Source organism: Herpailurus yagouaroundi, unplaced genomic scaffold, assembly GCF_014898765.1.
Source record: "Herpailurus yagouaroundi ecotype Mexico unplaced genomic scaffold, PumYag 530, whole genome shotgun sequence".
Classification (NCBI taxonomy): Eukaryota; Metazoa; Chordata; class Mammalia; order Carnivora; family Felidae; genus Herpailurus; species Herpailurus yagouaroundi.
In genome coordinates this window covers 8902519-8928284 of record NW_024412747.1, presented here as the reverse complement: position 1 = coordinate 8928284, position 25766 = coordinate 8902519, and the positions used below count along the sequence as shown (strand labels likewise).

At 53.8% G+C, this 25766-nt stretch overlaps 1 protein-coding gene across 1 annotated transcript in view; it reads right to left on the bottom strand.

Moving 5' to 3' along the window:
• Positions 1–12124: 12124 nt before the first annotated feature.
• Positions 12125–25766, bottom strand: part of PGBD5 (piggyBac transposable element derived 5) — a 120758-nt gene continuing 107116 nt past the window's right edge. Inside the window, exons 5-8 of the mRNA XM_040464915.1 lie at positions 21580–21760; positions 17814–18011; positions 15636–15741; positions 12125–14182 (exon numbers count right to left, since the gene is read on the bottom strand). Of these exons, the coding sequence (XP_040320849.1) occupies positions 13987–14182; positions 15636–15741; positions 17814–18011; positions 21580–21760 (681 nt within the window). The 3' untranslated portion in view covers positions 12125–13986. The remainder of the gene's footprint in view (positions 14183–15635; positions 15742–17813; positions 18012–21579; positions 21761–25766) is intronic.

The following is a 25766-nucleotide window of genomic DNA, read 5'->3' as shown; positions in this document are numbered from 1 at the left end:
AAGAGACCCCTCCATATCTCCGAGGCATGCCTTTAGAAGCGGGGTCCTGAATTACTTGCTTTTTCTGCGTCTGGCTTATTTCACTCAGCATAATGTCCTCGAGGTTCATCCATGTTGTTACGTATTGCGGACTTTTCTTATTTTAAAGGTTGGATCGTATTCCATCTTGTGTGTATTCCCCGTTTTCTGTATTCCTTCGCCTGTTGGTGGACATTTGGGTTGTCCCCACCTCTTGGGCTGCTGTGGAAAACACTGCCGTGAACACGTGAGCACGAATCCTTGAAGGCCCGGATTCGGTTCTTTTGAATAAATGCCCAGAAGCGATCGCTGGGTCCTGTGGTTGTTCTGTTTTTAATGTCTCCAAAGAAGATGCACAGGCAACCAACAGGTGTACGAAAAACAAAGGCCAGCGTCACTAACCGTCGGGGCAATGTGACCTGAGACCACAATGGGATGCCCTTTCACACCTGCTGGGATGGCTGTTATCAAAGAAAGAAGAAAGCGAGGGAGGCGGGGCATGTGCAGAAATTGGAGCCCCGTGCACCTTCCACTGGGAGCCCCGTGCGCCTTCCACTGGGAGCCCCGTGCACCTTCCACTGGAGCCCCGTGCACCTTCCATCGGAGCCCAGTGCACCTTCCTTGAGAATGCAAAATGGTGCAGCTGCCGTGGAAACAGCCTGGAGGCTCCTCTCTACTTTTTGCGGATCAGCATAGCTGGAATCCTCACTTCTGTGAACACGTTTTGCTTTGACCTGGAGGCAGCCCCTCTTCTAAAGCTCGAGGATAACACCCTCCACAGACAGGGGAGGCTGCTAAAATACACAGACTTCAGAAGCAGGTGACTTCTTAGGGTTCGAGGGGTGTGCTGGGTAGGGAGAGGGGGAGGAGGAGGTGGGGGAGGTCTTAGAGCTGTTTGCCCCTCCCGCCTCCTCAGATCTAGATAGGGGGAGCTCTCTGCAAGGCCACCTGCCTTGTAGGGGCAGGGAGGTCTGCTGGGCCTCCTGGCACCTACGGCCAACGCGGCATCACAGGGCATCCCCCAGGGCATCAAGACCGCCAACAGGCAGCAGGAGTAGAGGGCATCATGTGGACGCCGGAGGCCTTCCCTGCGCAGGTGACCCTCCCCGCCTGGACCCCGGTTGCTTTGGATCCACAACATCCCGGAAAGCTAAGGATGAGATCTCAGAAATAGAAAAGATCCAGAATGGGACGCCCAGGCCAGCTTCAGGCACAGTTTATGTTCGCAAAAAGACAGCTGGCTTGCTTGCTTTTTTATTTTTTATTTATGTATTAACATTTATTTATTTTTGAGAGATCATGAGCAGGGGAGGAGCAGAGAGAGAGGGAGACACAGAATCCGAAGCAGGCTCCAGGCTCCAAGCTGTCAGCACAGAGCCCGACGCGGGGCCGAACACACAAATCGCGAGATCAGGACCGGAGCCGAAGTTGGGCGCTTAACCGACTGAGTCCCCCAGGCGCCCCCCCAAAACAGCTCTCTATCTATCGATCATCTCTCTATCTATCGTCATCCATCTCCATATGCAATTATAGCAAGTTTATTAGGGATTTAATGTCTTATTTGCTAGGCTTTCCTTGGCCAGCGGGGGGACAGGTGCACCAGACAGAGCTGGAGCCCCCACGGACACGGGTGGCCTGGTGAGGTGAGAAGCAGGGCTCATCTGGCTGGGCTGCAGGACTGTCCTTGGACCAGCACCCACCTCCCACCTGTGTACAAGGAACTGGGTGACAGAGAGCAGGTGGCCTGGGACAGTGCTGACTTCCCGTGTGCCCTAGGTTTGTCACTCAGCGGGCTGAGCCCGTGGTGCTGGTAATGAGGACAGCAGTGCCCGGATGTTCACATCCCCAGTGTCATCACCGGGTCCTTGGGAAGGAAGCCAGGCAGGTGCTCTTACCCCGGAAGCCACAGGAACAGAGCCTGTCCCTGGAGAGGCTGGCCGTGTGACACATCTGGGACCCCCACGGAGCGGGCAAGGCCATGTTGGCGAAACAGGACCAGCAGGGATTCCTTGGGTCTGTCTGGCTCCCTGCTCTGGGGGGAGGAGTGGGGCCTAGGGAGACCGCCCCGTCCCGCACACCTCCCCTGCACCAGGGTCGTCCCCTGGTCGCTTGGACTCTGGGCCTCCTGGGCTCTGAGCACGGCTGGCCCCGGGAGGACCTTCCCGCTGCTCCAGGCTGCCCTCTCCCGTGAAGCGCAGGTACTGCGCGGCCGAGCGGCAGGGACTCCAGGGGACCCGCTGCAAACCCTGTGCGGCCCTCTGGCAACCTCCGGGCGCGTCCGAGCCCCGTGTCCAACCCACCAACTCTGCGTTCCCCTTGGCTGTTCGGGACGGCCCCCCCCAAACGGAAGCAGATAGGGTCCCATTTTCACATCAGAAGCCAGGGCCCTTCCGCCTCCTCCGGGCAGTACTCCGGGGAGGCCCTGGAAGCCCAGCCCCTCCAGAGCTGGGCTCCATACACACTGCAGCCCTGCTTTCCTTCCACCTTCCCCCCACCCTCACCCCCGGCGCGGTCCCGGGGGCTGCACACCCCTCTGCGGAGCCGCTCCCCGCCCTCCCCCTGGTTGGGGGAGCCTCTCAGTCCTCTGCCCAGATTTGGCCCCCCGGGGGCATGGCAGGATCTGAGGGGCAGGAAGAAAGATATGGGGCTACTTATTCCCCTGGCCCCACTGCATGATGGGCTTTAGGCTGCTCCCACCCCACCCTTTCCTCTCCCTCCACATCTCTCCTCCCCGTCCCTCCCCTAGTCTAGTAACCATTTCCTGTCCTTACCCCTGAGGCCAGGTAACCCCTCCTTCCCCCCTCCTTCCCCCTCACTGCTCCTTGCTTGTCTGTGCTCACGTTCTTGGTTTTCCCGCAGCACTGGAGTCAACTGTCTTTGTCCCGCTGGGCCTCTTGGGGCCTCTCTAACCATAGCCCCCTCCTCTCCCCACGACAGCCCTGCACAGCCCTGCAGCCCTGCTCTGCCCCAGGCACCGCTTGCTCTAGACCAGTGGTCCCCCACTTGGCCTGGGGTGGGCCGGGCATCCCCACATGATCCCAGCACAAGCCTGAGCATAAGCCGCAGTGGGTCCCTGATGCTGCTCGACTGACTTCCTCCCTGGAACTTTCTCTGATCTGAGCCTCTCTCTGAACCTAACCTGACCCTCCCTCTGCCTCATACCCCAGCATCCTGCAAAACCTATTTCTTCTTCTTCCACATACCCGACATCTTTTAAAAAGGCTCCTGCGTCCTCTCCCAACTGCTAGAACATAAGCCCCAGGAGGGCAGAGATTTGTCAGGCGTCTCTATTGTCTCCCTCCTTTCCCTGGACCAGTGGAGACTTTGTGTGTCCTATTTACTGTGTATCCACAGTGCCTAGAATAACCCCTGGACCCCAAACTGGGAACATACTTGTTGAACGAAGGCTCTGTACGTTTCACCTTCGTTGAGGCTCATAAGGTGTACTTTGCTGCCCTCTGCTGGACAGACATGGGAAAGGCGTCATCTCAAAGGAGGACAAATTTCGGGAGGGCAGTGGGGGGAGCGCGGGGCGAGGGAGGGGCGGCAGACCAAAAATTGGGTCTGGAAGGTAATTGAATCAAGGTCAGACCAGGTTGTTAAATAGTCCTCTTTTTCTTATTCTAACACTGTTGAAATCAGACAAAGCCGCCTCCATTTCATTCTTCCAGAACTCCAATCGTGGGCAACAATCCTTTTGGATTTTTAAATATTCCATCCCGTTATCTCCATGAATATACTTGCAGGTCATGGGTGTCGACTGGGGGGTTTAATTGCTCATGGTCTCAAGACTTTTTCCCCTGTTGGATGGTGAACGTGACCAAAAAGTGACTGCTGCCACAAGGTGTCCAAGGTCAGGTGGCTAAGGGCGGGGGCAACCGGGTGAGGGAGTCCCTGATGACAAGTCTTACCCCATGTTTATCTAGTTCCTGGGACTGGGGAGAGGGTGGGGAGGGGGACAGGGAGGGGGAGTCGGCCACTGTCCCCTAATCAGGGTGTGCCTGGTGCAGAGCGTCCGTGTTCAATCAACTTTGACTCCTTCAGGAGGAGGTTTCTCCCTCCAGATTGAATATTTCTTCTCTAAGCATAAGTTTTAACATGGACGGATCTCACGTTCTCTTGCCCTGTGGCGTCAGGGTGATTAAACTGGGGCACAGTTGTTGGGCTTGTACCTATTAGTCCAAGACTCTCCCCATGGCAAATCCCAGAGCCTTTGGCCCAAGATGAACCAGTGTCACCCAGTTTTACTTCATGAAACAAGCACGATTCGTTTTGTGAAGTCATATTCACACCTGACATCTCTCTGGCCCGTATAGATCTCCTATAACAGTTCCTGTAAAAATATGCTACCCCAGTGACAGAACACGGTTCAGCCAATGTATCCCCATTTGTGGGTGAGAAAATATAGTCATTGTTTCTTTAAAAAAAATGCTAATATAGTTTGAGGGTGGGGAGGGGCAGAGGGAGGGAGAGAGACAATTCTAAGCAGGCACTGCACTATATCAGCACGGAGCCCGATATGGAGCTCGAACCCACGAACCATGAGATCACGACCTGAGGTGAAATCAAGAGTCAGATGCTTGGGGCGCCTGGGTGGCTCAGTCGGTCAAGTGTCTGACTTTGGCTCAGGTCATGAGCCAAAGTTCTCACATTTCATGAGTCTGAGCCCTGCCTTGGGCTCTGTGCTGACAGCTTGGAGCCTGCTTGGGATTCTCTCTCTCGCTCTCTCTGCCCCTCCCTCTCCCTCTCCCTCTCTCTCTCTCTCTCAAAATGAATAAACTTAAAAAGAAAAAAGAATCAGATGCTTAACCAGCGGAACCACCCAGGTACCCCATTCCTTGATTATTTTTTTAACATGCTATTATTATTCTGGTCAGGAGGTATTTGTGTGTGTGTGTGTGTGTGTGTGTGTGTGTGTCTCCCACTGTTTGACAACCCATGACGGAAGAGAGCGTTCTTGTTCGTCCCCAGTATCTAGTAGATTAGAAGAGTTCAATAAAAGTTTCTTCAATGAATGGCCTTTATTCCGCTTTCCTTCAGCTTTCCTCTCTCTCAAACCAGAAAGCAGCTGTTAGCTTTTCTGAGTAGTCCCATGAGCCCCAAGAGACGGCAGGGAAGGCTGGGACCCTAGTATCAGTAAAATAAATTCTGTCATCCATTCCCGGCTATAAGGGGTCTTCTGTCTCCTTGAAGTCTTTTTTTTTTTTTTCAATGTTTATTTATTCTTGAGAGAGACAGTGTGAGTGGGGGAGGGGAACAGAGAGAGGGAGACACAGAATCTGAAGCAGGCTTCAGGCTCCGAGCGGTCAGCACAGAGCCCGACACGGGGCTCGAACTCATGAGCCGTGAGATCATGACCTGAGCTGAAGTCGGATGCTCAACTACTGAGCCACCCAGGCGCCCCACCTTGTTGGAGGTCTTCTTTCTGGGGCATCTTGCCCTCATGTCTTTGGTACAGAGGGTCACGTCCCCCCCACCCCTACTTGAGAGGAGGTAAGAGTCCCTGTGGGGCAGTGAGACTTGAAAACCAGGATACGAGAGAACAGAAAGGAAGAACCCAGATAGAGCGGGAATATCCCACAATGTCCCCTGTGCTCAGAGAGGACAATCAGGGAACGATTCAGGGCTCACCAAAGTTATGTGAGGAAAAGGGAGGAGGGAAGGAAGGGGCAGGGAGAGGGAAGAAGGGGAGGGGAGAAGAGGGTGGAGAAAATGGAGAGGGGAAGAGAGAGGAGTCAGAGGCAGAGAGATGTAGAAAGGAAAAATGGAGGGAGGGATACAAAGACGGTGGAGGTTAGAAAATAATCACATCAGGGGTCAACAAGACATCATGAAATAAAGACAAATTCATCACTTACAAAAACGTTTGGCGAGCAGGGCGCCTGGGTGGCTCAGTCAGTTAAGCGTCTGACTTTGGCTCAGGTCACGATCTCAAGGTTTGAGTATGAGCCCCGCACTGGGCTCTCTGCCGTCGGCACGAACCTGCTTCAGATCCTCTGTCCCCCCTTCTCTCTGCCCCTCTCCCGCTCCCGCTCTCTCTCTCCCTCTCTCTCAAAAATTAAGACGTTGCCAAGTATGTGCGGTGAGGATGTTTTAATTCGGATTTCAAGTTGACAAGCGCACGCTTCTCCAAATCTTCCCATTCTTCTGTGATGAAGTGTCAAAAGAAGACTGGAAACTGGGATCTGACATTTCGTCCCTCATAAATGTTTTCTGTGTTCACCACGAGCCCCATCTTGTGGCCTTGTAGGATATCGCCACCAAAGCCAAAGTCACGGCCCCTGTGTTTTGTTGATGCCCCCACACCTACCACCTCCCATTTTCCCTCGTTCACAAGGACCTAACTTCTGAGAAACTTCACCCCCGTTTCATGCGTCCAATTCTAGAACCTTCTGGAAAGGAGGAGGAGAATGACAGGCTGTGGTGATGGCAGCAGCTGACAAGTGGCAGGCTGCACAATCCGGCCTCTGATGGGTAGAGACCCTTCGTTCCCACTTGCCCCCCACTCCCCAACATGAACAATGGGAGGGGGAGACTGAGGAGGCCCCCACGGGAACCCCTCTGACTTTCCCCAGGATTAGCAGCCGAGTTGAGAAGGCTCAGGTGTCCAGACATGCCTGAGGCCCCCGGGGCCCCCTTATCTGCCAACACTCTTTTCCTTTGGGAGCCTCCCTAGGGTGGGCTCGCCAGGCTTTGCCCAACCTCTTCTATTAGTCTGGCAACAGATCCCATGATGCTTTTCACGAATTTCCTTCATCATACCCTCCCTCCCCCAGAAGAAACCACCAGAGAGAAGCAAATGCAATGTATTTAAAAAGGTTTTTTTTGAATGTTTTTATTTATTTTCGAGACAGAGACAGAGCATGAGCAGGGGAGGGGCGGAGAGAGAGGGAGGCGCAGAATCCGAAGCAGGCTCCAGGCTCCGAGCTGTCAGCACAGAGCCTGACGTGGGGCTCCAACTTACGGCCCTGAGCGCAAGTCGGACGCTCCACCCACTGAGCCACCCAGGCGCCCCGCAAATGCATTATATTTGATTGTATTTCAAAGTTGCTGACTGTAGACAAACTGAAGAAAAATCACATGAGAAGTCTGAATTACACTGTATATATATATATATATATATATGCACATGTATGTATGTATGTATATGCCATACTTCACATTTTAGAACTCAGAAATTAGCTCATGGCATACAAAATTTGTAAAAATGTATTGCAAGCATGTCTTAGTGGGAAATCAAAGTCTTGACAAAAGGGTAGGCTTTATCTTCACAAAAGGGATGGGGACGTAGTTGTGTGACGTCCCCTGAGGGCTACATATGTGCAGTTCACGAGATTACAAATTTCCTCCTAAAGATTCTTTTTTTAAAACTTTAATGTTTATTATTTGAGAGACGGAGCATGAGTGGGGGAGGGGCAGAGAGCGAAGGAGACACGGCATCTGAAGCAGGCTCCAGGCTCTGAGCTGTTAGCAAAAGAGCAGGACACGGGGCTCGAACCCACAGACCGCGAGATTATGACCTGAGCCGAAGTCTGCTGCTTAACTGACGGAGCCACCCAGGCGCCCCCCTCCTAAAGATTCTTAACTGAAAACTGTAAGGAAAAGCAAAATAACGGAATGGTGCGAAGGCATTTTCAAATAAAATGGCAATCTTCCCAGATTCTTTGGCAGGGGTTTCCCTGTTGCTGATGGCTGGTGCCCTTGAACTTGGGGTCAGTGGGGACCCCCCCATCTGAGGAAGAGGAAGAAGGTGAGCGGCTGGGAGCTGGCTGCCGGCATCCTCTGGAGAGAGGCAGTCGTCTTTCTAATTTTGTTCCTTCTTCATCCCAAATCACCTCTCCCCAGGAGCCCAGGAGTCAGGGCTTCGATTCATGGCTATTTTCCGCTCCTCCTCAGTTAAGATGACAGCTGCCAGCAGGGGTGTCCCGCTCCAGCCCACAGCCCGGAGTTAAGGCCACCTCCTGCCCACAGGATGCCCTCCGGGACCTTCCTGTGTTGCGAGCTGCCCCTGGCTGGAGACATCCGGGAACTGACAGAGCGTTCCCTGCTTTCTGGGGTGTCCTGCCCCAATGTTGGGCCGCTCTACGCATTGGAAATCGCTTTCCCCACTGAGCGGAAGCCTGGTGACGTGCACCACATGGAGAAGGGGACTAGGCAGTCCAGAGACAAATGTCACGTTCCCTCCTGAGTCAGTGCTTCACCAACCAAGCTAATCGCCCTCTTACCATTTGGTTTCTATGTGGACCCACTGTCCTAGCCTCCGGGACCCCCTCACTGGTCAAAGTCTCTTCTTGTAGGATGGTGGGCAGGACTAGACTCACGGCTTGACGGGGACAGGAACTAAAACAGCATTTGTCCCACTTTGGACACTGTACTTCTATTGATAAGCACTGATAAGCATTGATGAGGGGACACACTTTAAAAAGCCGCAATAGACTATGCATGGCATTGATGACTCCAAAATGCCTCACTAATAATAATTAAAAAAAAATCCCACAATCCCACCACTCCAGATCTTAAATTTATACCTAAAAAATGAATACAACTGTTCTGTTCTTTCTAATCTATTGAAATAATAGAAACCACATCTCCTTCTTCCTTCTTTTGTTCACTCCTTCTATATTCTATCGCGGGGAGGCAGCTCTCAAGTATGAAACTAGATGCTTTTTTTTTTTTTTTTTGGTATCAATTTAACTAAAAAAACCCAAGCAGTTCAACTCATTTCTCCCAACCCCCTTCCCCCTACCTCTGGCAACTACCAATCTGTTCTCTACAAACTTAGTTTTCTATATGCTGTATATATATATTTTTTTCTGGATTCCACATGTAGGAGAGATCGTACAATATCTGTTTTTCTCTGACTCAGTTCACTTAGCATTAATTTCCTCGAGGTCCATCCATGTTGTCACCAATGGAAGGGTTTCATTCTTCTTAAACGTTAAATAATGTAATATTCCATTGCATATACATATATATGTATATGTGAATATATACGTATGTGCAATGGAATATTATTTATATGTATACATGTATATATGTATGTATATATATGTGTATATATACGTATATATATACACACACATATATATGTATATATACACACACACATATGTATACACACACACATACATATGTATACACACACACACACACACACACACACGCATACACACCACATCTTTATCCATTCATTCACTGATGGACACTTAGGTTGCTTCTACGTCTTGGCTATCATAAATAATGCTGCAATGAACATGAGGCTGCACATACCTTTTCAAATTAGCGTTTTCATTTTCTTTGGATAAACACCCGGAAGTAGAATTGCCAGGGGCGCCTGGGTGGCTCAGTCGGTTAAGCGTCCAACTTTGACTCGGGTCGTGATCTCGCGGTTTGGGAGTTCAAGCCCCGCATCGGGCTCTGTGCTGAGAGCCCAGAGCTTGGAGCCTGGAGCCTGCTTCGGATTCTGTGTCTCCCTCTCTCTCTCTCTGCCCCTCCCCCACTCACACTCTGTATCTCTCTCTCTCTCTTTCAAAAATAAACATTAAAAAAGAATTAAATTTAAAAAAGGATTGCTAGATCATCTGGTAATTCTTTTTTTTGTTGTTTTTTTTTTTTAACTAATCTCTAGGCCCAAGGCGGGGCTTGAACTCATGACCCTGAGATCAAGAGTCACATGCTCTACTGTTTGAACCAGCCAGGCACACCTGGTAGTATTATTTTTAATTTTTTGAGGAATAGACCCTTTTTTAAAAAGACGGCCAGGGCTAGTGAAAAAGCTAATTAAAGTAGCTAAAATCTCATCTTCCCAGTGAATGTTTTTTTTCTAGCGCTGCTTTTGCTAAAGTTGTGGCTCTTTCCGAGTGGAGGAGTGTGGGACATTAGAAGTTAACTGGGGGCAAGCAAACCCTCACACCAGCTGTCAGGTTGGAGAAAGAGGTCAGTATCCTATTTCCTTGGAGAAAATTAGAACCAAGTATAAGCCACAGGGGGGATGAAAGGAATAACAATTTTGTAGCTGCAGATTGGTACTTAGGAGATGAGAAACTTTCTTTTCGCTTGGCTAGGACTTCTTGTAGGACCCCTTTTTGACTAGCTGCTCACGTGTGGTGCAGCACATTCCAGAAACACTGAGGTCGAATTGGCTCTCAGGGCCAGTGTTTTGCAGAGAAGCTTACGCATAATTGGCTGCATGGCAAATAGGCAATTTTTGGTCAGATATGGTCTGGCTTCAGCCTCTTCGGAGGATGCGATTCTGTCTTTTCTAGAATCTGCCAAGCCAGGTGCATCTGGTGCCCACCGGGGTCAAGTGCCCCACATTTCAGAGGGGGCATGGGTGGGTCTGCCTGCCTCCCTCACTGCCTGGTGCTGAGGCTGGGTTCCCTGAGGAACCCAGAACCCAGGACAACGGCGGTGGACGGCCACACACGATGAGCCAGAGCCTTCCAGGCTCCTGGCGACTGCGAACTTCTTCTCTGGCACAGCTGTAGGGTTCATTCGATTCTGGTGGCCGGGCCTTGTCTAATGGAGTCAATAAACTGAATGTCCTTGTCCAGAATGATCCAGACACCAAAGTTTTCCTATGTAACTCATTTGAGGTTGTTTTTTTTTTTTTTTTAATTTATTTTGAGAGACCAACAGAGACTAAGTGGGGGCAGGCCAGAAGGAGAGAGAGAGAGAGAGAGAGAGAGAGAGAGAGAAAGAGAAAATCCCAAACAGGCTATGTGCTGTCAGCGTGGAGCCCAACATGGGGCTTGAACCCACAAACCGTGAGATCACGACCCGAGGCAAAACCAGGAGTCGGATGCTTAACCGACTGAGCCACCCCAATAACCCACTTGAGTTTTGAAATACGACCTTAGTATTATAATGTTCCATTGACTACAGTCAGACCTTGTTCAAACTTGAGGCTTTTTAGGAAGCAGAGTGTGGGGACAAGAGACAATGTGAATGAAACAGAGAAACAAGGAAGGAAGGCAGCAAATACAAACAGAAACTCACCCACGTTCAGTTCCCTGAAGGATTACCTTACCCGATTCTAACTATAGCCGCAGCCCTGGGACTGCGGCCCAAACCACGTGAAGCTCAGTGCATTTGGCCTAACAGAGCTTTGCTCTGGAGAAGCTTCTAGGTATTTGTTGTTTTATTCTCCATAAGGGTCGGGATGCTCCTTGTTCTGATTTTCTTTTTCAGACCCTGTAGCAAAGACATCCCACAGCGGTGGCTGGCCTCGGGATGCCACCTGCTGGCCGGGGGCCCCCCCCCCCCCGCCGTGGTGAGAAGCACTTATTGGGCCCTCCCCAGACCCCAGCAGTGGCCAGCTACTAACTGAGCCAATCCAGGGGCAACCAGTCTCTCCAACCCTTGGAAATACTGGAGCCAGGTGGATTTGAACTGGAGCAATTCTCCAAGGTGCTCAGACTCACATCTGTAGGACGAGGTCCTACAGGCTTTCCTAATCAGTACTCTAGGTCCCTCTGTCCTCCTTCCGGAAGAACAGAAACTCGTCCCAGCGTTGCAGGGGCTCCAAGAGACCCCCGGCGGAACTGCCGTCTGCTTCAAGCACGTATCTGAAAACAGGTGGTTACCGTTTAAAAAGGAGAGCGCTAAACTGGTGTTAAGTCCCCTCTAATTACTCGGTAACGCAAAGCCACCCACCGGCCTGTCGCAAGAGCGTCTCTCTGGGTCAATGCGGACGACCACAGAAACCGGGAGAAGGGAGGAGGCATCCCCCATCTGGAAGGCAGGTGGGAGTTTTCTTCAATGGCACAGGCACCCAAGATACAGCTTGACTCACAGGACCAGGGTATCGATATCTATTTCTCTAAGTCAAGACTTAACTGAATTTCTTTTTTAAACTGCTCAGGGGCGTAGGATACTAAAAACAGTTTAAGATCATGCACACTAGCTCACACACCAAGAAGTCTTAAAAGAGTAGCCCGTGGTTTTGTCCCTGATCTTTTATTTTTTTTTTAGTAAGCATACGCGACACCCAGCGTGGGGCTCGAACTCACGACCCCACGATCAAGAGCCGCGTGCTCTACCCACGAAGCCAGCCAGGCGCTCCTTGTCCCTGACCATTTAAACAAACTCGCATATTCGCAAAGGATCAGCATCTAAATAGACTTTTATTTTTTCTTTTACTTATTTGGACAGAAAAGAAACTTCATCAGCTTTCATTAGAGTCTCCCTAAGTGTTGGAAACACATTAAACTCAGAAATAGTGGACCTTGTAGAAAAGCATCACAAATTAAAAATATATTTCTCCATGTGGTAAAAGTGCTTTCAATCCAATTAAAGGACACGGCGAAGGTGTTTGGAAACACAATTTAAAATTTGGCCTACAATCCGTGGCGTCGAATTCAAACCACAGGGCGAGGGGGATCATCACGAACGCAGGCTGCAGGAATGGCGTGGAGTTCAGGAGCATGCGGCCAGCAACACGTTTAATTAACTGAGTGTGAACAAGGAAAAACATCCCAAAGCCTGAGTAGAATAGATTTTGCATTTGGTAAAAAAAAGAAAAAAAAATGAGGGGGCTACGTAAACCAGGCCGGAGGGGGATCGTGTAACTCCAGGAATCGCTCGTTTCGTGTCTGCGGGGGACGGTCAGGCCAGGGGATCACCCTGGCCCAGGTCTCCCCCGGAGACACGCAGACCTGGGAGCAGGAGCCCCAGATGCCAGCGGCCTTGGCATGTACTTCTCGCGGTCCTACGGGGAGATCACCCCCAACAAAGCTGGTCACCCGGTCACCTTCCTGGGTTTGCCCGTGCCAGCCGCAGGGCTCTGGGGCAATGGAGTCAGAGGGCACACCCAGCCAGGTGACCACACGCAGGGCGCGAGAACTGGCCAGTGTCACCCCCAGACGTGTTGGCGTGTGTTGCAGCAACGCCTCGTGTTTTCCCAAACAAGTAATTCTGCCGACGATCAGGTCTACGGCAACGCTTAAGGCCCACAGGGCCCCCCGTGCTCCTTGATGGAGTGGAAGCACGTCCGTTCTGGGAGCAAGCTGCCCTTTCCGGTCCTGGCACAGTCACGGGGCCCAGAATACCGAACTGTGACCACGCAAACAGCCACGGCTGGGGCGAAGGGAGGGGGCGGAAAAGAAGGGGGACATTTTCCTTTTACAGAAGATTTTAAGCAACGGTAAGAAAATAACCTGAAGATATATTGAAAAATAAAAAACAGCATCACACGTCACTGCGATTCCGTTGGCATTTTCCCTCTCTCCCCCGTCCACCAGCCAGGGAGATGAAATGAGTTAGGAACGCCTCATCCTTGACTCGGAACGGGCAATCGCTGCCCCATTTCATCCCTGCGTGTCAATGGCACCCAGTTTGCATTCCTTGTTCCAGGAGGCCCGTTCCAAGCCGCCTGCGTGAGGCAGGTGCGGGACGACGCTCGGGTCTCCTGCCCACACCGACACGGCCTTAGCGGTGCACAGCCCCACCTCTGCTTGCCTTGGTCGCCGTCGGACACGGCAGGAAACTGAACCGCGCCACAAACATCTTTACGTCTTTACAGAGCAGGCATTTCTAGCAGGACGTGCTACGGCTCATCCCATCCCTGGCGCCTCCGGCGGCAACAGCCTTCCCAGGGCCCCTGTACCGAGCTGAGCTCCACGGGTGTCACGAGGAGGCAGCGCCCTGCTGGGCCAATGCCACGGACAGCGCGCCCGCCGGCACGTGGAGTCTGGGTGCGGCGCCCGCCCCGGCACCGGGTGGGTGGCCGCTTCTGGAGGGAGGACATGCTCTTCTTCGAATGGGAACCGGGACGGGCAGCCGTCCTCTGACCAGGCCCACCCTGGTCCCCGTGGAAGCCGTGGGCACCCCTCCGGGCTGGGGCCACCCCCGGGGAGGGGGGTGCGGGGGGGCACCCGCAGGGCTCTGGCTGGGCAGGTCAGAATGGCCCGCTCCCTCCCTCCTCCGGCCTCCCGGACCTGGTCCTCACTTAGGCCTGGCCGCCTGGCATCAGTGGGCTGGGGAGGCTTCCTCCAGACCCAGCAGCTCCCTCACCAGTCTCTCGCCGAACTGCGCCCGGCTGTACCTCTTCACGTGGTAGGCGTCTGACATCTTGTACAGGATGTAGGCGTTATTGATCGCGATGCTGATGGCGAACCAGAACACCTGTTGCCAGGTCTTGTTTGGTTTATGAGAAATGAAATACCTGCGGGGGCGGAGGAGTAAGAAAGGCTCAGTCGGATGGTTCGTGGGCGCCCGGGTCCGGGGAGATGTTCCCCAAAAGGCCCCATCACGGTCAGGGCTGCCGCAGGTGGGCTGCGGGGGTAGGAACCAGGCCGGGGGGGGGGGTCAGCTCTCACTGCAGCTTAGTCACGGTCAGCTTCACTTAAGACAAAGAAGATGAAGACGATTCCTAGCAGAGGATTAGGTGCGGCGGGAGGAAGCCACCAGAAGAGATGCCGAACCCGGGAGCCTGGCCTCCGATGGCTCAGAAGCTCCAAGGGAAAGGGCCTGGGGGGCTTCCCTCTTTGCTAAGGGACCCTCTCAGCTGCCGCGTCCCGTGCATCCTGAACTGCTTCCGTTCCCCAAGGTCAAGTACACCCTCAGCTGCAGGCCCCTGCGATACGTCCCCTTTCTCCCGAGGGCACGTCTCCTGGCCACCCCCGCCTTCCCTTCGGATCCAGGACGGATGTCACGTCAGGGAGGCCTCTGCCCCAAGACGGAGGATGGTGTCCCTCCAGGGCCAAGAGCCGGCTTACGACTCAGGCCCACGCCGTGTCCTCCCATCTGCACGTTTGTCTCTGCCCCGCCCCCCCCAGACGTGCCTGAGGGTCAGCATCCCCGCCACGGCCGGCGCAGAGGGGACCCAACGCGTCTGCGATACAAATGCAGATTTCTCTGTAATAACCTCACGGACTCAGCAGGTGCTGAGCAGAGCACGCGGTAAACATTTGTTCAATGACTCCCGGTGGCATGGGGCTGCCTTTCGAACCTGGGCTGAGTTTTCCAGGGGGAACCGGGTCCTCGGTTTTCTCTGCCACGGAGAAGCCCAGCAAGTTACCCTCCAAGTGGGCGGAGTAAGCGCCCACCTGCCTTTTGGGGGTTCCTCCAGCCTCGTTCTAGGCTGGGAGGCTCAACCCTACCAATTTCAGAGTCCCGCTCAGGTTCACCAGCCATCACTCCCGAGCTCCTGTCACCGCGCCGTGGGTGACGCATCCTGTCTATGCTACGCGTGTGCTTCAGACGAGGCCACCCCCGGAGCAGGTGCCCAGAGGTGAAACAGCTCAGTAACCTGGGCTGGAGAACACGGCACCCAGCGTGTGGACACCGGGGGGCTGATGCTGCGTGGTCCGTGGGTGCCGGGGTGGGGGAGGAGAGCGGTCGGGGCAGGGGACAGAGGGAGCAGGCTCTGCGCTGAGTGCTGAGAGATGGCAAGCCCCGGGTGAGCAGAGGGAAGGGCACCCAGGGGCAAGGGTGACAGGGAAGGAGGCAGGGCGCCCAGAAGTGAGGGGGCTGTGCGGGTGAGCCTGGAAGACCAGGAAGGGGCTCAGGATTTTGTCTCACAGGGGCTACATGTGTCCACTCGGACACCGGGGCACTGCTGACCACCCACCAATCTCCATGCCGTGCCGGTGAGCCCCGCGGCTGCCTCCACTTACTTGCTGTACTTGTCGTCGTATTTGCAGATGTAGCTAAGGTGAGCAGCGAACGCCTCCACGGCCAAGGGGCAGGGGATCTCCCCAGTCTTCCTCTTGATGATCACTCCTGCGGAGAACAGAGACGATAAACCCCCCCGTCGGACAAATGTGCGTCTCCCCACCCTGCCTGGCTATCCTGACATAAAACAGGGAGCAGAGGGGGTGCCTGGGTAGCCCAGTCGGTTGAGCGTCCGACTTCGGCTCAGGTCATGATTTTGTGGTTCACAAGTTCGAGCCCCACGTCGGGCTCTGTGCTGACCGCTCAGAGCCTGGAGCCTGTTTCGGATTCTGTGTCTCCCTCTCTCGCTCTCTCTGCTCCTCCCCTGCTCGCGCTCTGTCTCTCTCTCTCTCTCTCTCTGCCCCTCTGCCCCTTCCCCGCTTGTGTCCTCCTTCTCTTCTAAATAAACAAACACAAAAACAAATACTCTAAGATGTGAACTAATAAAAAGATTTCCTGTGGCCACCCAGCTGCCACTCTCCACGCCTCCTCCCTGCCCCCTGGCGCTTCCTGCCTGTGGCACCCAGGCTGGGAGCTCACCCGTGGGGCTCTGTCTGCTCCAGGGCGGGCCTGGCTCACAGGTGCCCATGCCATCCACCCTGGGAAGCTTCCAGAGGCGCTGGGGGAGGGGCCGGGGCCACGCCAAAGGCATACGACCTGGGCTTTTTAAGGGTGTCTCAGAACGGGGACTTTGTGATTTATAACCGAGTACTTTAGAAACAGAAACTATGGGGCGCCTGGGTGGCGCAGTCGGTTAAGCGTCCGACTTCAGCCAGGTCACGATCTTGCGCTCCGTGAGTTCGAGCCCCGCGTCAGGCTCTGGGCTGATGGCTCGGAGCCTGGAGCCTGTTTCCGATTCTGTGTCTCCCTCTCTCTCTGCCCCTCCCCCGTTCATGCTCTGTCTCTCTCTGTCCCAAAAATAATAAACGTTAAAAAAAAATTAAAAAAAAAAAAGAAACGTAAACTATAACTGAAGGAAACACAAACAGTAAGTTTTAGCATACTTAAAAATCAACCCTACCAATTTTCTCTTCTTCCCCATCAAATATCCTCCTTGCTGGTTCCCTTGACAATGGATTTAAGCCTCCCAACCTTTGAGATTGGGGTTTTTAAGGCCCTGTCCTCTTAAATCCTATCGCAAACTTTGCAACTTGTCACGCATAATTTGGGGGGAGGTGGCTCCTACGCCCTATTCTCGAACATTCTCCCTGTGAGAGCCCTTATCCAATCACCAGAGTGTGGAAGTCCAATTCAAACTCGCCCTTTGGCTTGCAAGGTCAATTTAAACATCTCCCCCGAGTGCCCTTGACACAGTGATACAGTGACGGGCGGCGTTCCACACCTCCTTAACCCCGAGTCCCGTGGGTTTGGGTCCCTAGACTGTCATCTCCACTGAAATGTAACAGAGCCTAGGTGTGTGTGCGGGGTGAGGGGTGGGAATAAACGAACAGACATTAATTAAGCACACACACACACACACACACGAGACACACATTCACATACACCACACGTGCACACCAATCACACACACAGACACCCCTCCAACACAACCGAGCGCCCCGCAGCGTTCCTGCAGCAGGAAAGGGGAAACATGTCTTGATACAGACAATTATAGGGGATTTGCAAGTACACGACGTGACGGGACAATTTCGGTGAGGCGCCCTCTGTCATCTGAGTTCCCCTGTCAGTGGCTTAAAGAGGTGGGGGCTGTAGTTACTTTAACTGCAGACGCCTTATGGATTTTAGACCCTGAGGAAAATCGATGACAGAATCACCTGACCACCCCCAAATCCTAGTGGTTCATCTCGGAGGAAGACGCCGAACCAATAAAAAAACAGCTGATGTTTTCTCCTCCCGTCAGAACAGATCCTCGATGCCGAGGTGACCACGTGAGTGCTGGCCACGTACAGCACTCAGAGCGACCACAGACAACCCTGGCGGCCTGCGGACCCCACCCTGGTCCCTTCCTGCTTCTCTCGGCCGCCGACAAGCAACGGGGAGCTGGTGTCGCCCCCCCCCCCACCACCAGTCAGGTGCAGTGGCGCCGAGTCCCCGGCCCAGAAGCTCACAGTGATGGGGTCACCTGACACCTGAGCTGCACAAACCCCCCTCCCCCCCACCCCCCACCCCCGCGGGCCCACCTTGCTGCACGGGCGAGTAGGCATTGGTCAGGAAGCGGAAGGGCCCTTTGTTGTACCAGCAGATCAGAGACATGTTCCCCTTCATCTTGATGCGGTGCTGGCCCCGGGCCGGGGGGGTGGCCGGGTTGCTCAGCATGGACGGGGGCAGGCCGGTGCAGTCACTCTTCCTGGGGCTGAGCAGGCCACAGCAGTAGATCTCTGCGGGGGAGACGGACACAAAACCGCGTCCACACGGTCAGGGAGGCCCCACGCACGCTGGTGGAAAGGACGGGCCTGCCCTGTTCTGGGGCTGATGCTTGGGGGAGGGGCCCTCTAGACGTCCCTGCAGGGGAGACCCCTGAAGTCTGGGGACTTCTATCCCAGAGGTGCTCTGTCCCAGTACTTCTATAAGAACGTTCAAGATTACATGTGAGACCGGGTGCCTGGGTGGCTCCATTGGTTAACCGTCTGACTTTGGCTCAGGTCATGATCTCGTGGTTCATGAGTTCGAGCCCTGCACTGGGCTCCATGCTGACAGCTCAGAGCCTGGAGCCTGCTTCAGATCCTCTGTCCCGTCCTCTCTCTATGCCTCCCCCTCCCTCAAAAAATAAAAAAATAAGCATTTAAGATTTTACATGAGACCATCGCAGTGAATCAGCGAGTCTCTTCAGAGCGCTGGCTATGTGCCAGGCTCAGGGCTGAGCATGTGCACCTGTCCTCCCATCTGCTCATCTGCTTCTAGAAACTTCTGCACTCTGAGCGAGGAGCAGCTACTGGGTGGCCACTAATGCACAGACGGTCCCACGGAGGCAGGAGGGATTGTGAACAGAGGTCAACGTGGACAAGGAGGCTTTGCTAAAAGGCCCTTCCTGGCCCTCCCCACCCTCTGGCCTGCCCCAGTGAGCGGGCCAGGTGGCCACGGAGAGCCACGGCTTCTCCCTGCAGCCAGCATCCTCAGTCTGGATGCCTGGAGGGGACGTGAAGAGGCACTTTTGACGGAAGTCGCTGGGGAAAGTCTCATCCGGGGTCTCCCATCACAGACTGAAGTTCCCTGAAGGCGGACGCAGTATCATCAGTAACTCGAAACATTCTATGACCTTGTGTGCGCACATCTCCGGCCCGCCCTGGGCGCGGGGGGCGGAGGGGAACGGGAGGAACTACCTGGGTCCCACTGCCTAATGAGCACCAGTGGGTGCACTGGAAGAGCCACTGGGTGGCATGATGGAGCCTTACTGCTCTGAAGCAGAGGGCTGCTGGCCGCTCGCACCTCTGTAGCTCCAACTCCAGCTACCCTTCGTCTTAATATTTAAGAAGAAGGAACTGTTTTTAAAACAGTGGGGAGCCTTAGATGAACAAGGAGAAAGGATGTTTTAAATTCTCCATCCGAGGCTCCGTGCACACAAGCAGCCAAAAACAGCAGGTGCAATTTTGTAAGAGGGGAAGGAGAAAACCCAAACAGCATCCAAGTCTCCTGAATCTGCCCCTTTATGAAAATAGCGTTTATTATATCAGTGTCTTCTTCCGGCTGTTTTACAAAGCAGACTCTGTCCACGGAGGGACGGCCAGACTCACAGCTACGATGCCCTTCTTCAATCCTTGCTGCCCGTGAGAATGTCCTGGAGGGCACCAGCCCAGCCCAGGGCAGCCTGGGGGAGGGGAGGGCACGCAGCCACCAGTGTGGGGACAATGGAGAACCACCAGCCCAGCGTCTCATCATCACAGTGGAGCCACGCAAGAAGTGCACAGGAGCTCCAGAAGCTTCCAAAAAACAGGCAATGAAATCTTTGCTCGTTCTCGGGAAAAGCTAAATCCCATGTGTAATTATTTTCTTCCCAGTAGAAGATTCTCTTCCGTCCTTTCCCTAATTCCCTGAGCTGGGGAGCGTCCTTTTCTTCCCAGAATCACAGGCCAGCATGGCCAGCTGTCAGGGCAGCAGCACTGATGGCCCGTGACAGTCCTTGGGCACCCGCACTCTGCACACCAGCCCCACCGGGACAACATGCCACCTGACTGCACCACCTGACTCTTGGTCTAGGTGACGGGAGCATATACCGTGTGATGCCGGGTGGCCCCAACAGCACGCAAATGCTATCTGGGCGGTTCTAGGAACCCCAGGGCTCACGGCCCTGCACCCACAGTCGGACTTGAACGAGTGGGCGAGTGGGGATGGCAGCCTCGGCTCTCGCCACCTGCTCTAACACAGGAACCCCTCGTTCTTCCGAGGGGTTCGGTTAGCGCGCACCAGGGTCCATTTTCTCCAATCTTACTTCCACGGCCCCTCTTCGCGTGGTCGGATCTCTCCACCCTGACTTCTCCCAGCCATTAAGCACGGAGCCCTGTTGGGCACTGGACTTTGCAGATGAGTCAGACGCAGCCAGGGCCAGCAGAGCACCCAGTCTAGGGCTGCTTCCTTGCCGCAGTGGCTGAGGTCAAGGTCAGATGCTGTTGGCTCTCCATTACTTGAGAGGGTTTTGTTTTAAGACCGGATGTCTGATCTGTTGCTAAGCAATCGGTCTGCGATTTCAGTGGCTGCCATAGCAGAGGAGAGGCTTTTTATGTTTCTCTTGAGTGGATGAGATATAAATCCCCCAAATGTAGGACAAAGCAAAGGATATACAGCTTGCTGTCAGGCTCCCTGACTTGGTCCAGACCTCTTTCTGCAGTCCCCATTTCTGCCGGAGCCACAGAAGGCTTCCTAACCTTTGAACAGATGAACGAAGCATCCCAGCACCATAGCGCACTAAGAATTTTCTGAGGCCTACTGTCCTGCTGTGTTAATTCTACATAATTCTCTGTGACATCTGCGCCAAGTGGAGGGGCCACATTATAGATGGGGATGAGTCCAGACTTAAGAGCCTTTGTAGGAGCTGGGACTAGGTGCTACAGATCAAATGTGTGCATTCCCCCCAAATTCCTCTGCTGAAAGCCTAATGCCCAAGGTGATGGTGTTAAGAGGTGGGGCTTCTGGGAGGTGCCTGAGTCATGAGGGTGCAGCCCTCATGAATGGGAGCAGTGCCCTTAAGAAAAGGGACCCCAGGGGCGCCTGGGTGACTCAGTCAGTTAAGCATCCAACTTCGGCTCAGGTCATGATCTCACGGTTCGTGAGTTCAAACTCTGCGTCAGGCTCTGTGCTGACAGCTTAGACCCTGGAGCCTGCTTTGGAGCCTGTGTCTCCCTCTCTCTCTCTGCCCCCTCACCCCCCACTCACGCTCTGTCTCCCTCTCTCTCAAGAATAAATAAACATTTAAAAAAAAAAAAAGAAAAGAAAAGAGAAGAAAAGGAAGAAAAGGAAAGGGACCCCAGAGAACTCCCTTATCCTTTCGGTCACGTGAGATCGGCAACCTGAAAGAGAGCTGCACCCAACCACGCTGGTGCCCTGATCTTGAACTTCCAGCCTCCAGGCCTACAAGGAATAAATGTGTGCTGTTTATAAGCTGCCGTCTGTGGTAATTTGACAGAGCAGCCCGAATGGACTAGGACACTAGGAGAACCCCTCAATGGCCACGGTCTCCCAACAAACGACACAACCAAATGTGACTTGGGCAGAGCTTTGTGCCGACACACCCCCGCCCAGACCGCAAGCCTGTGGCCGTATCCCTGCTGATCACCAGCGCCTGGCAGGGTCCAGCCCTGTGGCAGGCACACGGCGGGCTGAAACCAGCGTGTTCCCTCCTGGCCCAGCAGCCCATGGGCTGTGCCGGTTGCTATGCACCTGTACCCCCAGACTTCTCCCATCACTCCTCAGGGGCGAGGGGCCCCTCTCGGACGGGCCCGCCACATGACAAACCTTGCTTTTCCAGCTCCTCGAACAGGGTCAGGCTGGTGATGCTGGGCCCCGTGAAGATGATGTAGTTCTTGCCCGCCGCGTTCCGGCACAGGCTTCGGGCGACCATGCTGTGGAGCTGGGGCTTATTCTTCAGCGCATCCAGCCCATCGGGGCCCCCGCCTTCCTTCAGGTGGACGTAAATCTTGAACAGACACACACAGGAGTCAGAGAGCTCCCGGCAGGGTCAGGCCTGGGACCCAAAGCTTCGGGGAGGCACAGGTGGCCGTCGCCGGGCCAGAAATGAGTGGGAAGGCCACCTCTTCCCTGAGCCACTGGTTCCACGGTCCCTATGACACCGTCATCACCTCCTCAGCCTGCAGAGGCCCCAAGTCACTCCCAAGGCCACCCTGTAACCTAGGCAGCTAGCTGGTGGCTCAGCCCAGACTTTTCGGTTTGCAAATGTCAAGGGAGGAGAAGAAAAGGGACAAACCTCACACGTGATGGATTTGGGAGCTGAGGTCAATGCAAACATCCCCCAGTCCGGAAGCACGGGAGGGACTTGAGTTTACAGTAAATACAAGGTAAAGGCCACCTCCCCTGTAAGGGATAAACTTATCTGTGACCTTTCCATTTGAATACGGCTTTCTAATTCGCAAAGTGCATCTGCAATTATTCCTTATTCCTTCCAGAAGCCACGGCGCAGGCAGAAGACGTAGTGTTCACCTCCCATGGCAGAGGAGGAGACAGGATCGGGGATTAAAAACTCACCTGAGCTGCCAGGACCAGCAAAGAGGATGGGCCGGAATTAGCAAGCAATTCTTCAACTCTTTGTGCCATGAACATCTTCCATGGACATCCCCAAGGGGGTCATCGCAGGGAATGGGAATAGATGCAAGAAAAAGTATCGTTCTCCCAATGACTGACCGAGTCATGAAGAATCTATCACATGGGTATTAGCTACTGCTTTCCGTAAGGGAGAAAAGATCGTCTTGGGGAATGTTCTAGGTGCCTTTACTGGCAGCATTTCACAAGCGAATAGTGCACCGAACTGCGGAGTGCAGGCTTGCCCATGAGGACAGCCGATGATACTCTGCACTGCAAAACCAACATGGCCCCAGGGAGGACCTGGGCGCGTCCACAATACCTGTCTTTGGCCAGAGAACCACTTGCAAAATACAGTGCCTGATGTTCCAGAGGCAGATGAAGAACAAGTGAATATAGGGGCGCCTGGGGGCCTCAGTCAGTTAAGCGTCCGACTGCGGCTCACGTCATGATCTTGCGGTTCGTGAGTTCAAGCCCCGTGTCAGGTTCTGTGCTGACAGCTCAGAGCCTGGATCTCGCTTCGAATTCTGTGCCTCCCTCTCTCTCTGTTCCTCCCCCACTCACACTCTGTCTCACTGTCTCTCTCTCTCTCTCAAAAATAAAGAATAAAAAAAAAAAATTAAAAGAAAAAGTGAATATAGTCAAATTTTATTTATCTTAAAGCTTATTTATTTATTCTGAGAGGGAGTGAGACAGAGAGAGCAGGAGAGGGGCAGAGAGGGAGGGGGAGAGAGAATCCCAAGCAGGCTCCATGCTGCCAGCACAGAGCCCGACGCGGGGTTTGAACTCACAAACCACGAGATCATGACCTGAGCTGAAACCAGGAGTCGGAGGCCTAACCGACTGAGCCACCCAGGTGCCCCGGGTAAGTCTAACTAAAAAAAAAAATTTTTTTAAGTTTATTTATTTTTGACAGAGACAGTGTGAGCCTGAGCTGGGGAGGTGCAGAGAAAGACAGGGAGACACAGAATCCGAAGCAGGCTCCAGGCTCCGAGCTGTCAGCACAGAGCCTGATGCGGGGCTCGAACTCACGAACCATGAGATCGTGACCTGGGCCGAAGTCGGATGCTTAACCGACTGAGCCACGCGGGTGCCCCCGGGTAAGTCTAATTTTAAAAGCAGCTCATTTTCCGAGGGCTAATCCTGTCCCAAAAGCTCACCCTAGATCCTAGGTCCTCAGGGAGGACCCTACTTTCTTGTGCAGCCTGGCAGGTGACTGACACCTTGATGATACAGAACGTCTTCGTCGATAACTTGGCACAACGCTGACATTTCGTTTGGGGGCCTCTATGCCTTTTCCACCTCAATGCCCAGAAGGAGTCTCTTTTGATAGACAGGAAAATACAGGGACAGAGAAGCCAATCTCCATCTCTGTCACATGTCACATGTGTTTCTGGCAGAGCTAGGACGTCTTCTCAGAACCTGTCTTCTCTCCGTCAGCAAATCCCCACTACCGTGGACTTCTCCACCTGAGGCTCGGATTCAGACCTGCCTCTCCCAGATATCCTGCCTGAAATCCCATCATACCCACGCTGGGCACCGTGTGCCCTGAAATCCACCGTAGGGACAGTTAGCTTTGTCCCAAGTGTCATCCAAAAGTAAGTCCTCCACCCAAATCCAGCTTTCTCACCAGGAAATCGGAAATGTGTCACTGGAACCCCTCAGGCCCACCGTGACACCCCACGTGGTTTCCAAAGGCCCCTCCCCCCGAGGGATGGGGGCGGCCACAGCAGGACTAAATGTAAAATCCCACAACCAAGTTCAAAAAACAACAGCATTCTAGCAAAGGATGCAAGCAACGTGACTTGGCAAGGATAGTTTGAGAAAACGAACACTAACGCCTTTGGAGACGGTCACTGGATGCCATGACCGGCCAAGTCAATGGGATCTTGGCTTCGTCATAACGTGGGTGCGACCGTCTTATCTCCTTTGGTCAAATCATACCCGCTTCTTCTGATGCCACTCTTTACAAGGCTAGTGAGAGGTGTGAGGGGTTGGCGGGTTCGTCTGCTAACCCAGACCTGGCGGCTTAAACAGAAGTGTATTTCCTCACAGTCCTGCACGCTGCAAGTCTGAGGTCAAGGAGCGAGCAGGGCTGGTTTCTCCCGAGGCCTCTCCGTTTGGCTCGTCGATGGCCGTCTTCTCCCTGCGTGTTCACACAGTCGTCCCTCTGTGTGCGTCTGTGTCCTATCTCACACACGCCAACCTCAGACGCCCCAACAAAGCTGCACAGGAGACCACGGCCCGTCCTGATGAACACGCAGCCCATCATCCGTCACAGGACGAAAGCCTGGCTGGAGCCGGTCTGACTCCTACATCAGAGCAGCGCTGCCCCCAGGGTCGCCGGGGTGGCTCTGTCGGTTAAGTGTCCCTCTCTCGACTTCGGCTCAGGTCACGATCTTGCGGTTTGTGAGTTCGAGCCCTGCGTCGGGCTCTGCGCTGAACAGCGTGGGACCTGCTTGGCATTCTTTCTGTCTCCCCCTCGCTCTCTCTGCCCCCCCCCACTGTCTCTAAATAAATAAATGAAATATAAAAATAAATAAATAAGTAAAAACACTGCCCTGCTTGAATCCCGACAGCAAAGGGTTCAGAGAATCCTGCTTCTCTCCTGGATCTCATCGTAACCTAGAGAGGATCACATCTTGCTAACAGTTTCCTGCCGGGAGCTTTCCCAGATGCGGCACTGGGTGAGCCGAAGCCTCATGTAATCGCTACAGCACTGCGGTAGGTCCCTTGGAAGGCGGACTGTCCGGGTGCCTGGCTAACCTCCCTCCCTCTTTGACTCTCTGGAAGCACGGGTGACCTCGGGGACGGGTGTGGGGTGCCACGCGGGGGTTGCACGGACCCGCCAGAGGATCCTGCTGGATCCAGGGTGCGAGAGAATCCCTCACCCGTGCTCCAGAAACTGGGCTCGTCTGCTCGTCGCGAGGGAAGTCCCAGAGCACGGGGCAAGTAGCTGAAGGCAAGGGAGGGACTTCCGAGCTCAAACGACCCCCTGCCACGGCAGAGGAGGCCACGGCAGTGGCCCCAAATCACTGGTGATGTGCAACCCTTCCCAGTCACCAAAGCCGGAAGACATCTATCCACCGGGACCACCTGAAAAAGCATCCTCCCTGCTTATAGGGCGATGTGCAAACACCTGCTTCTCTAGAAATAAGGTGACGCCAGGACCGTGTTGTGACTTTCGTGGGCCCTTCTGCTTCCATGGGCCTCTCTTCCTCCACACGCCAATATTTAAAACCACATTTTACAACTGCATGGGCGTCAAGGCAGGCGAATACCTTAATATGATGTATTAAAGCACGTTCTTCAACTTCAAAGCTTGTTTTCTCCCCTTCCGATCGAAGGGAAACAAACATTTTCACATTTTGCCTGGAAGTGTTGCG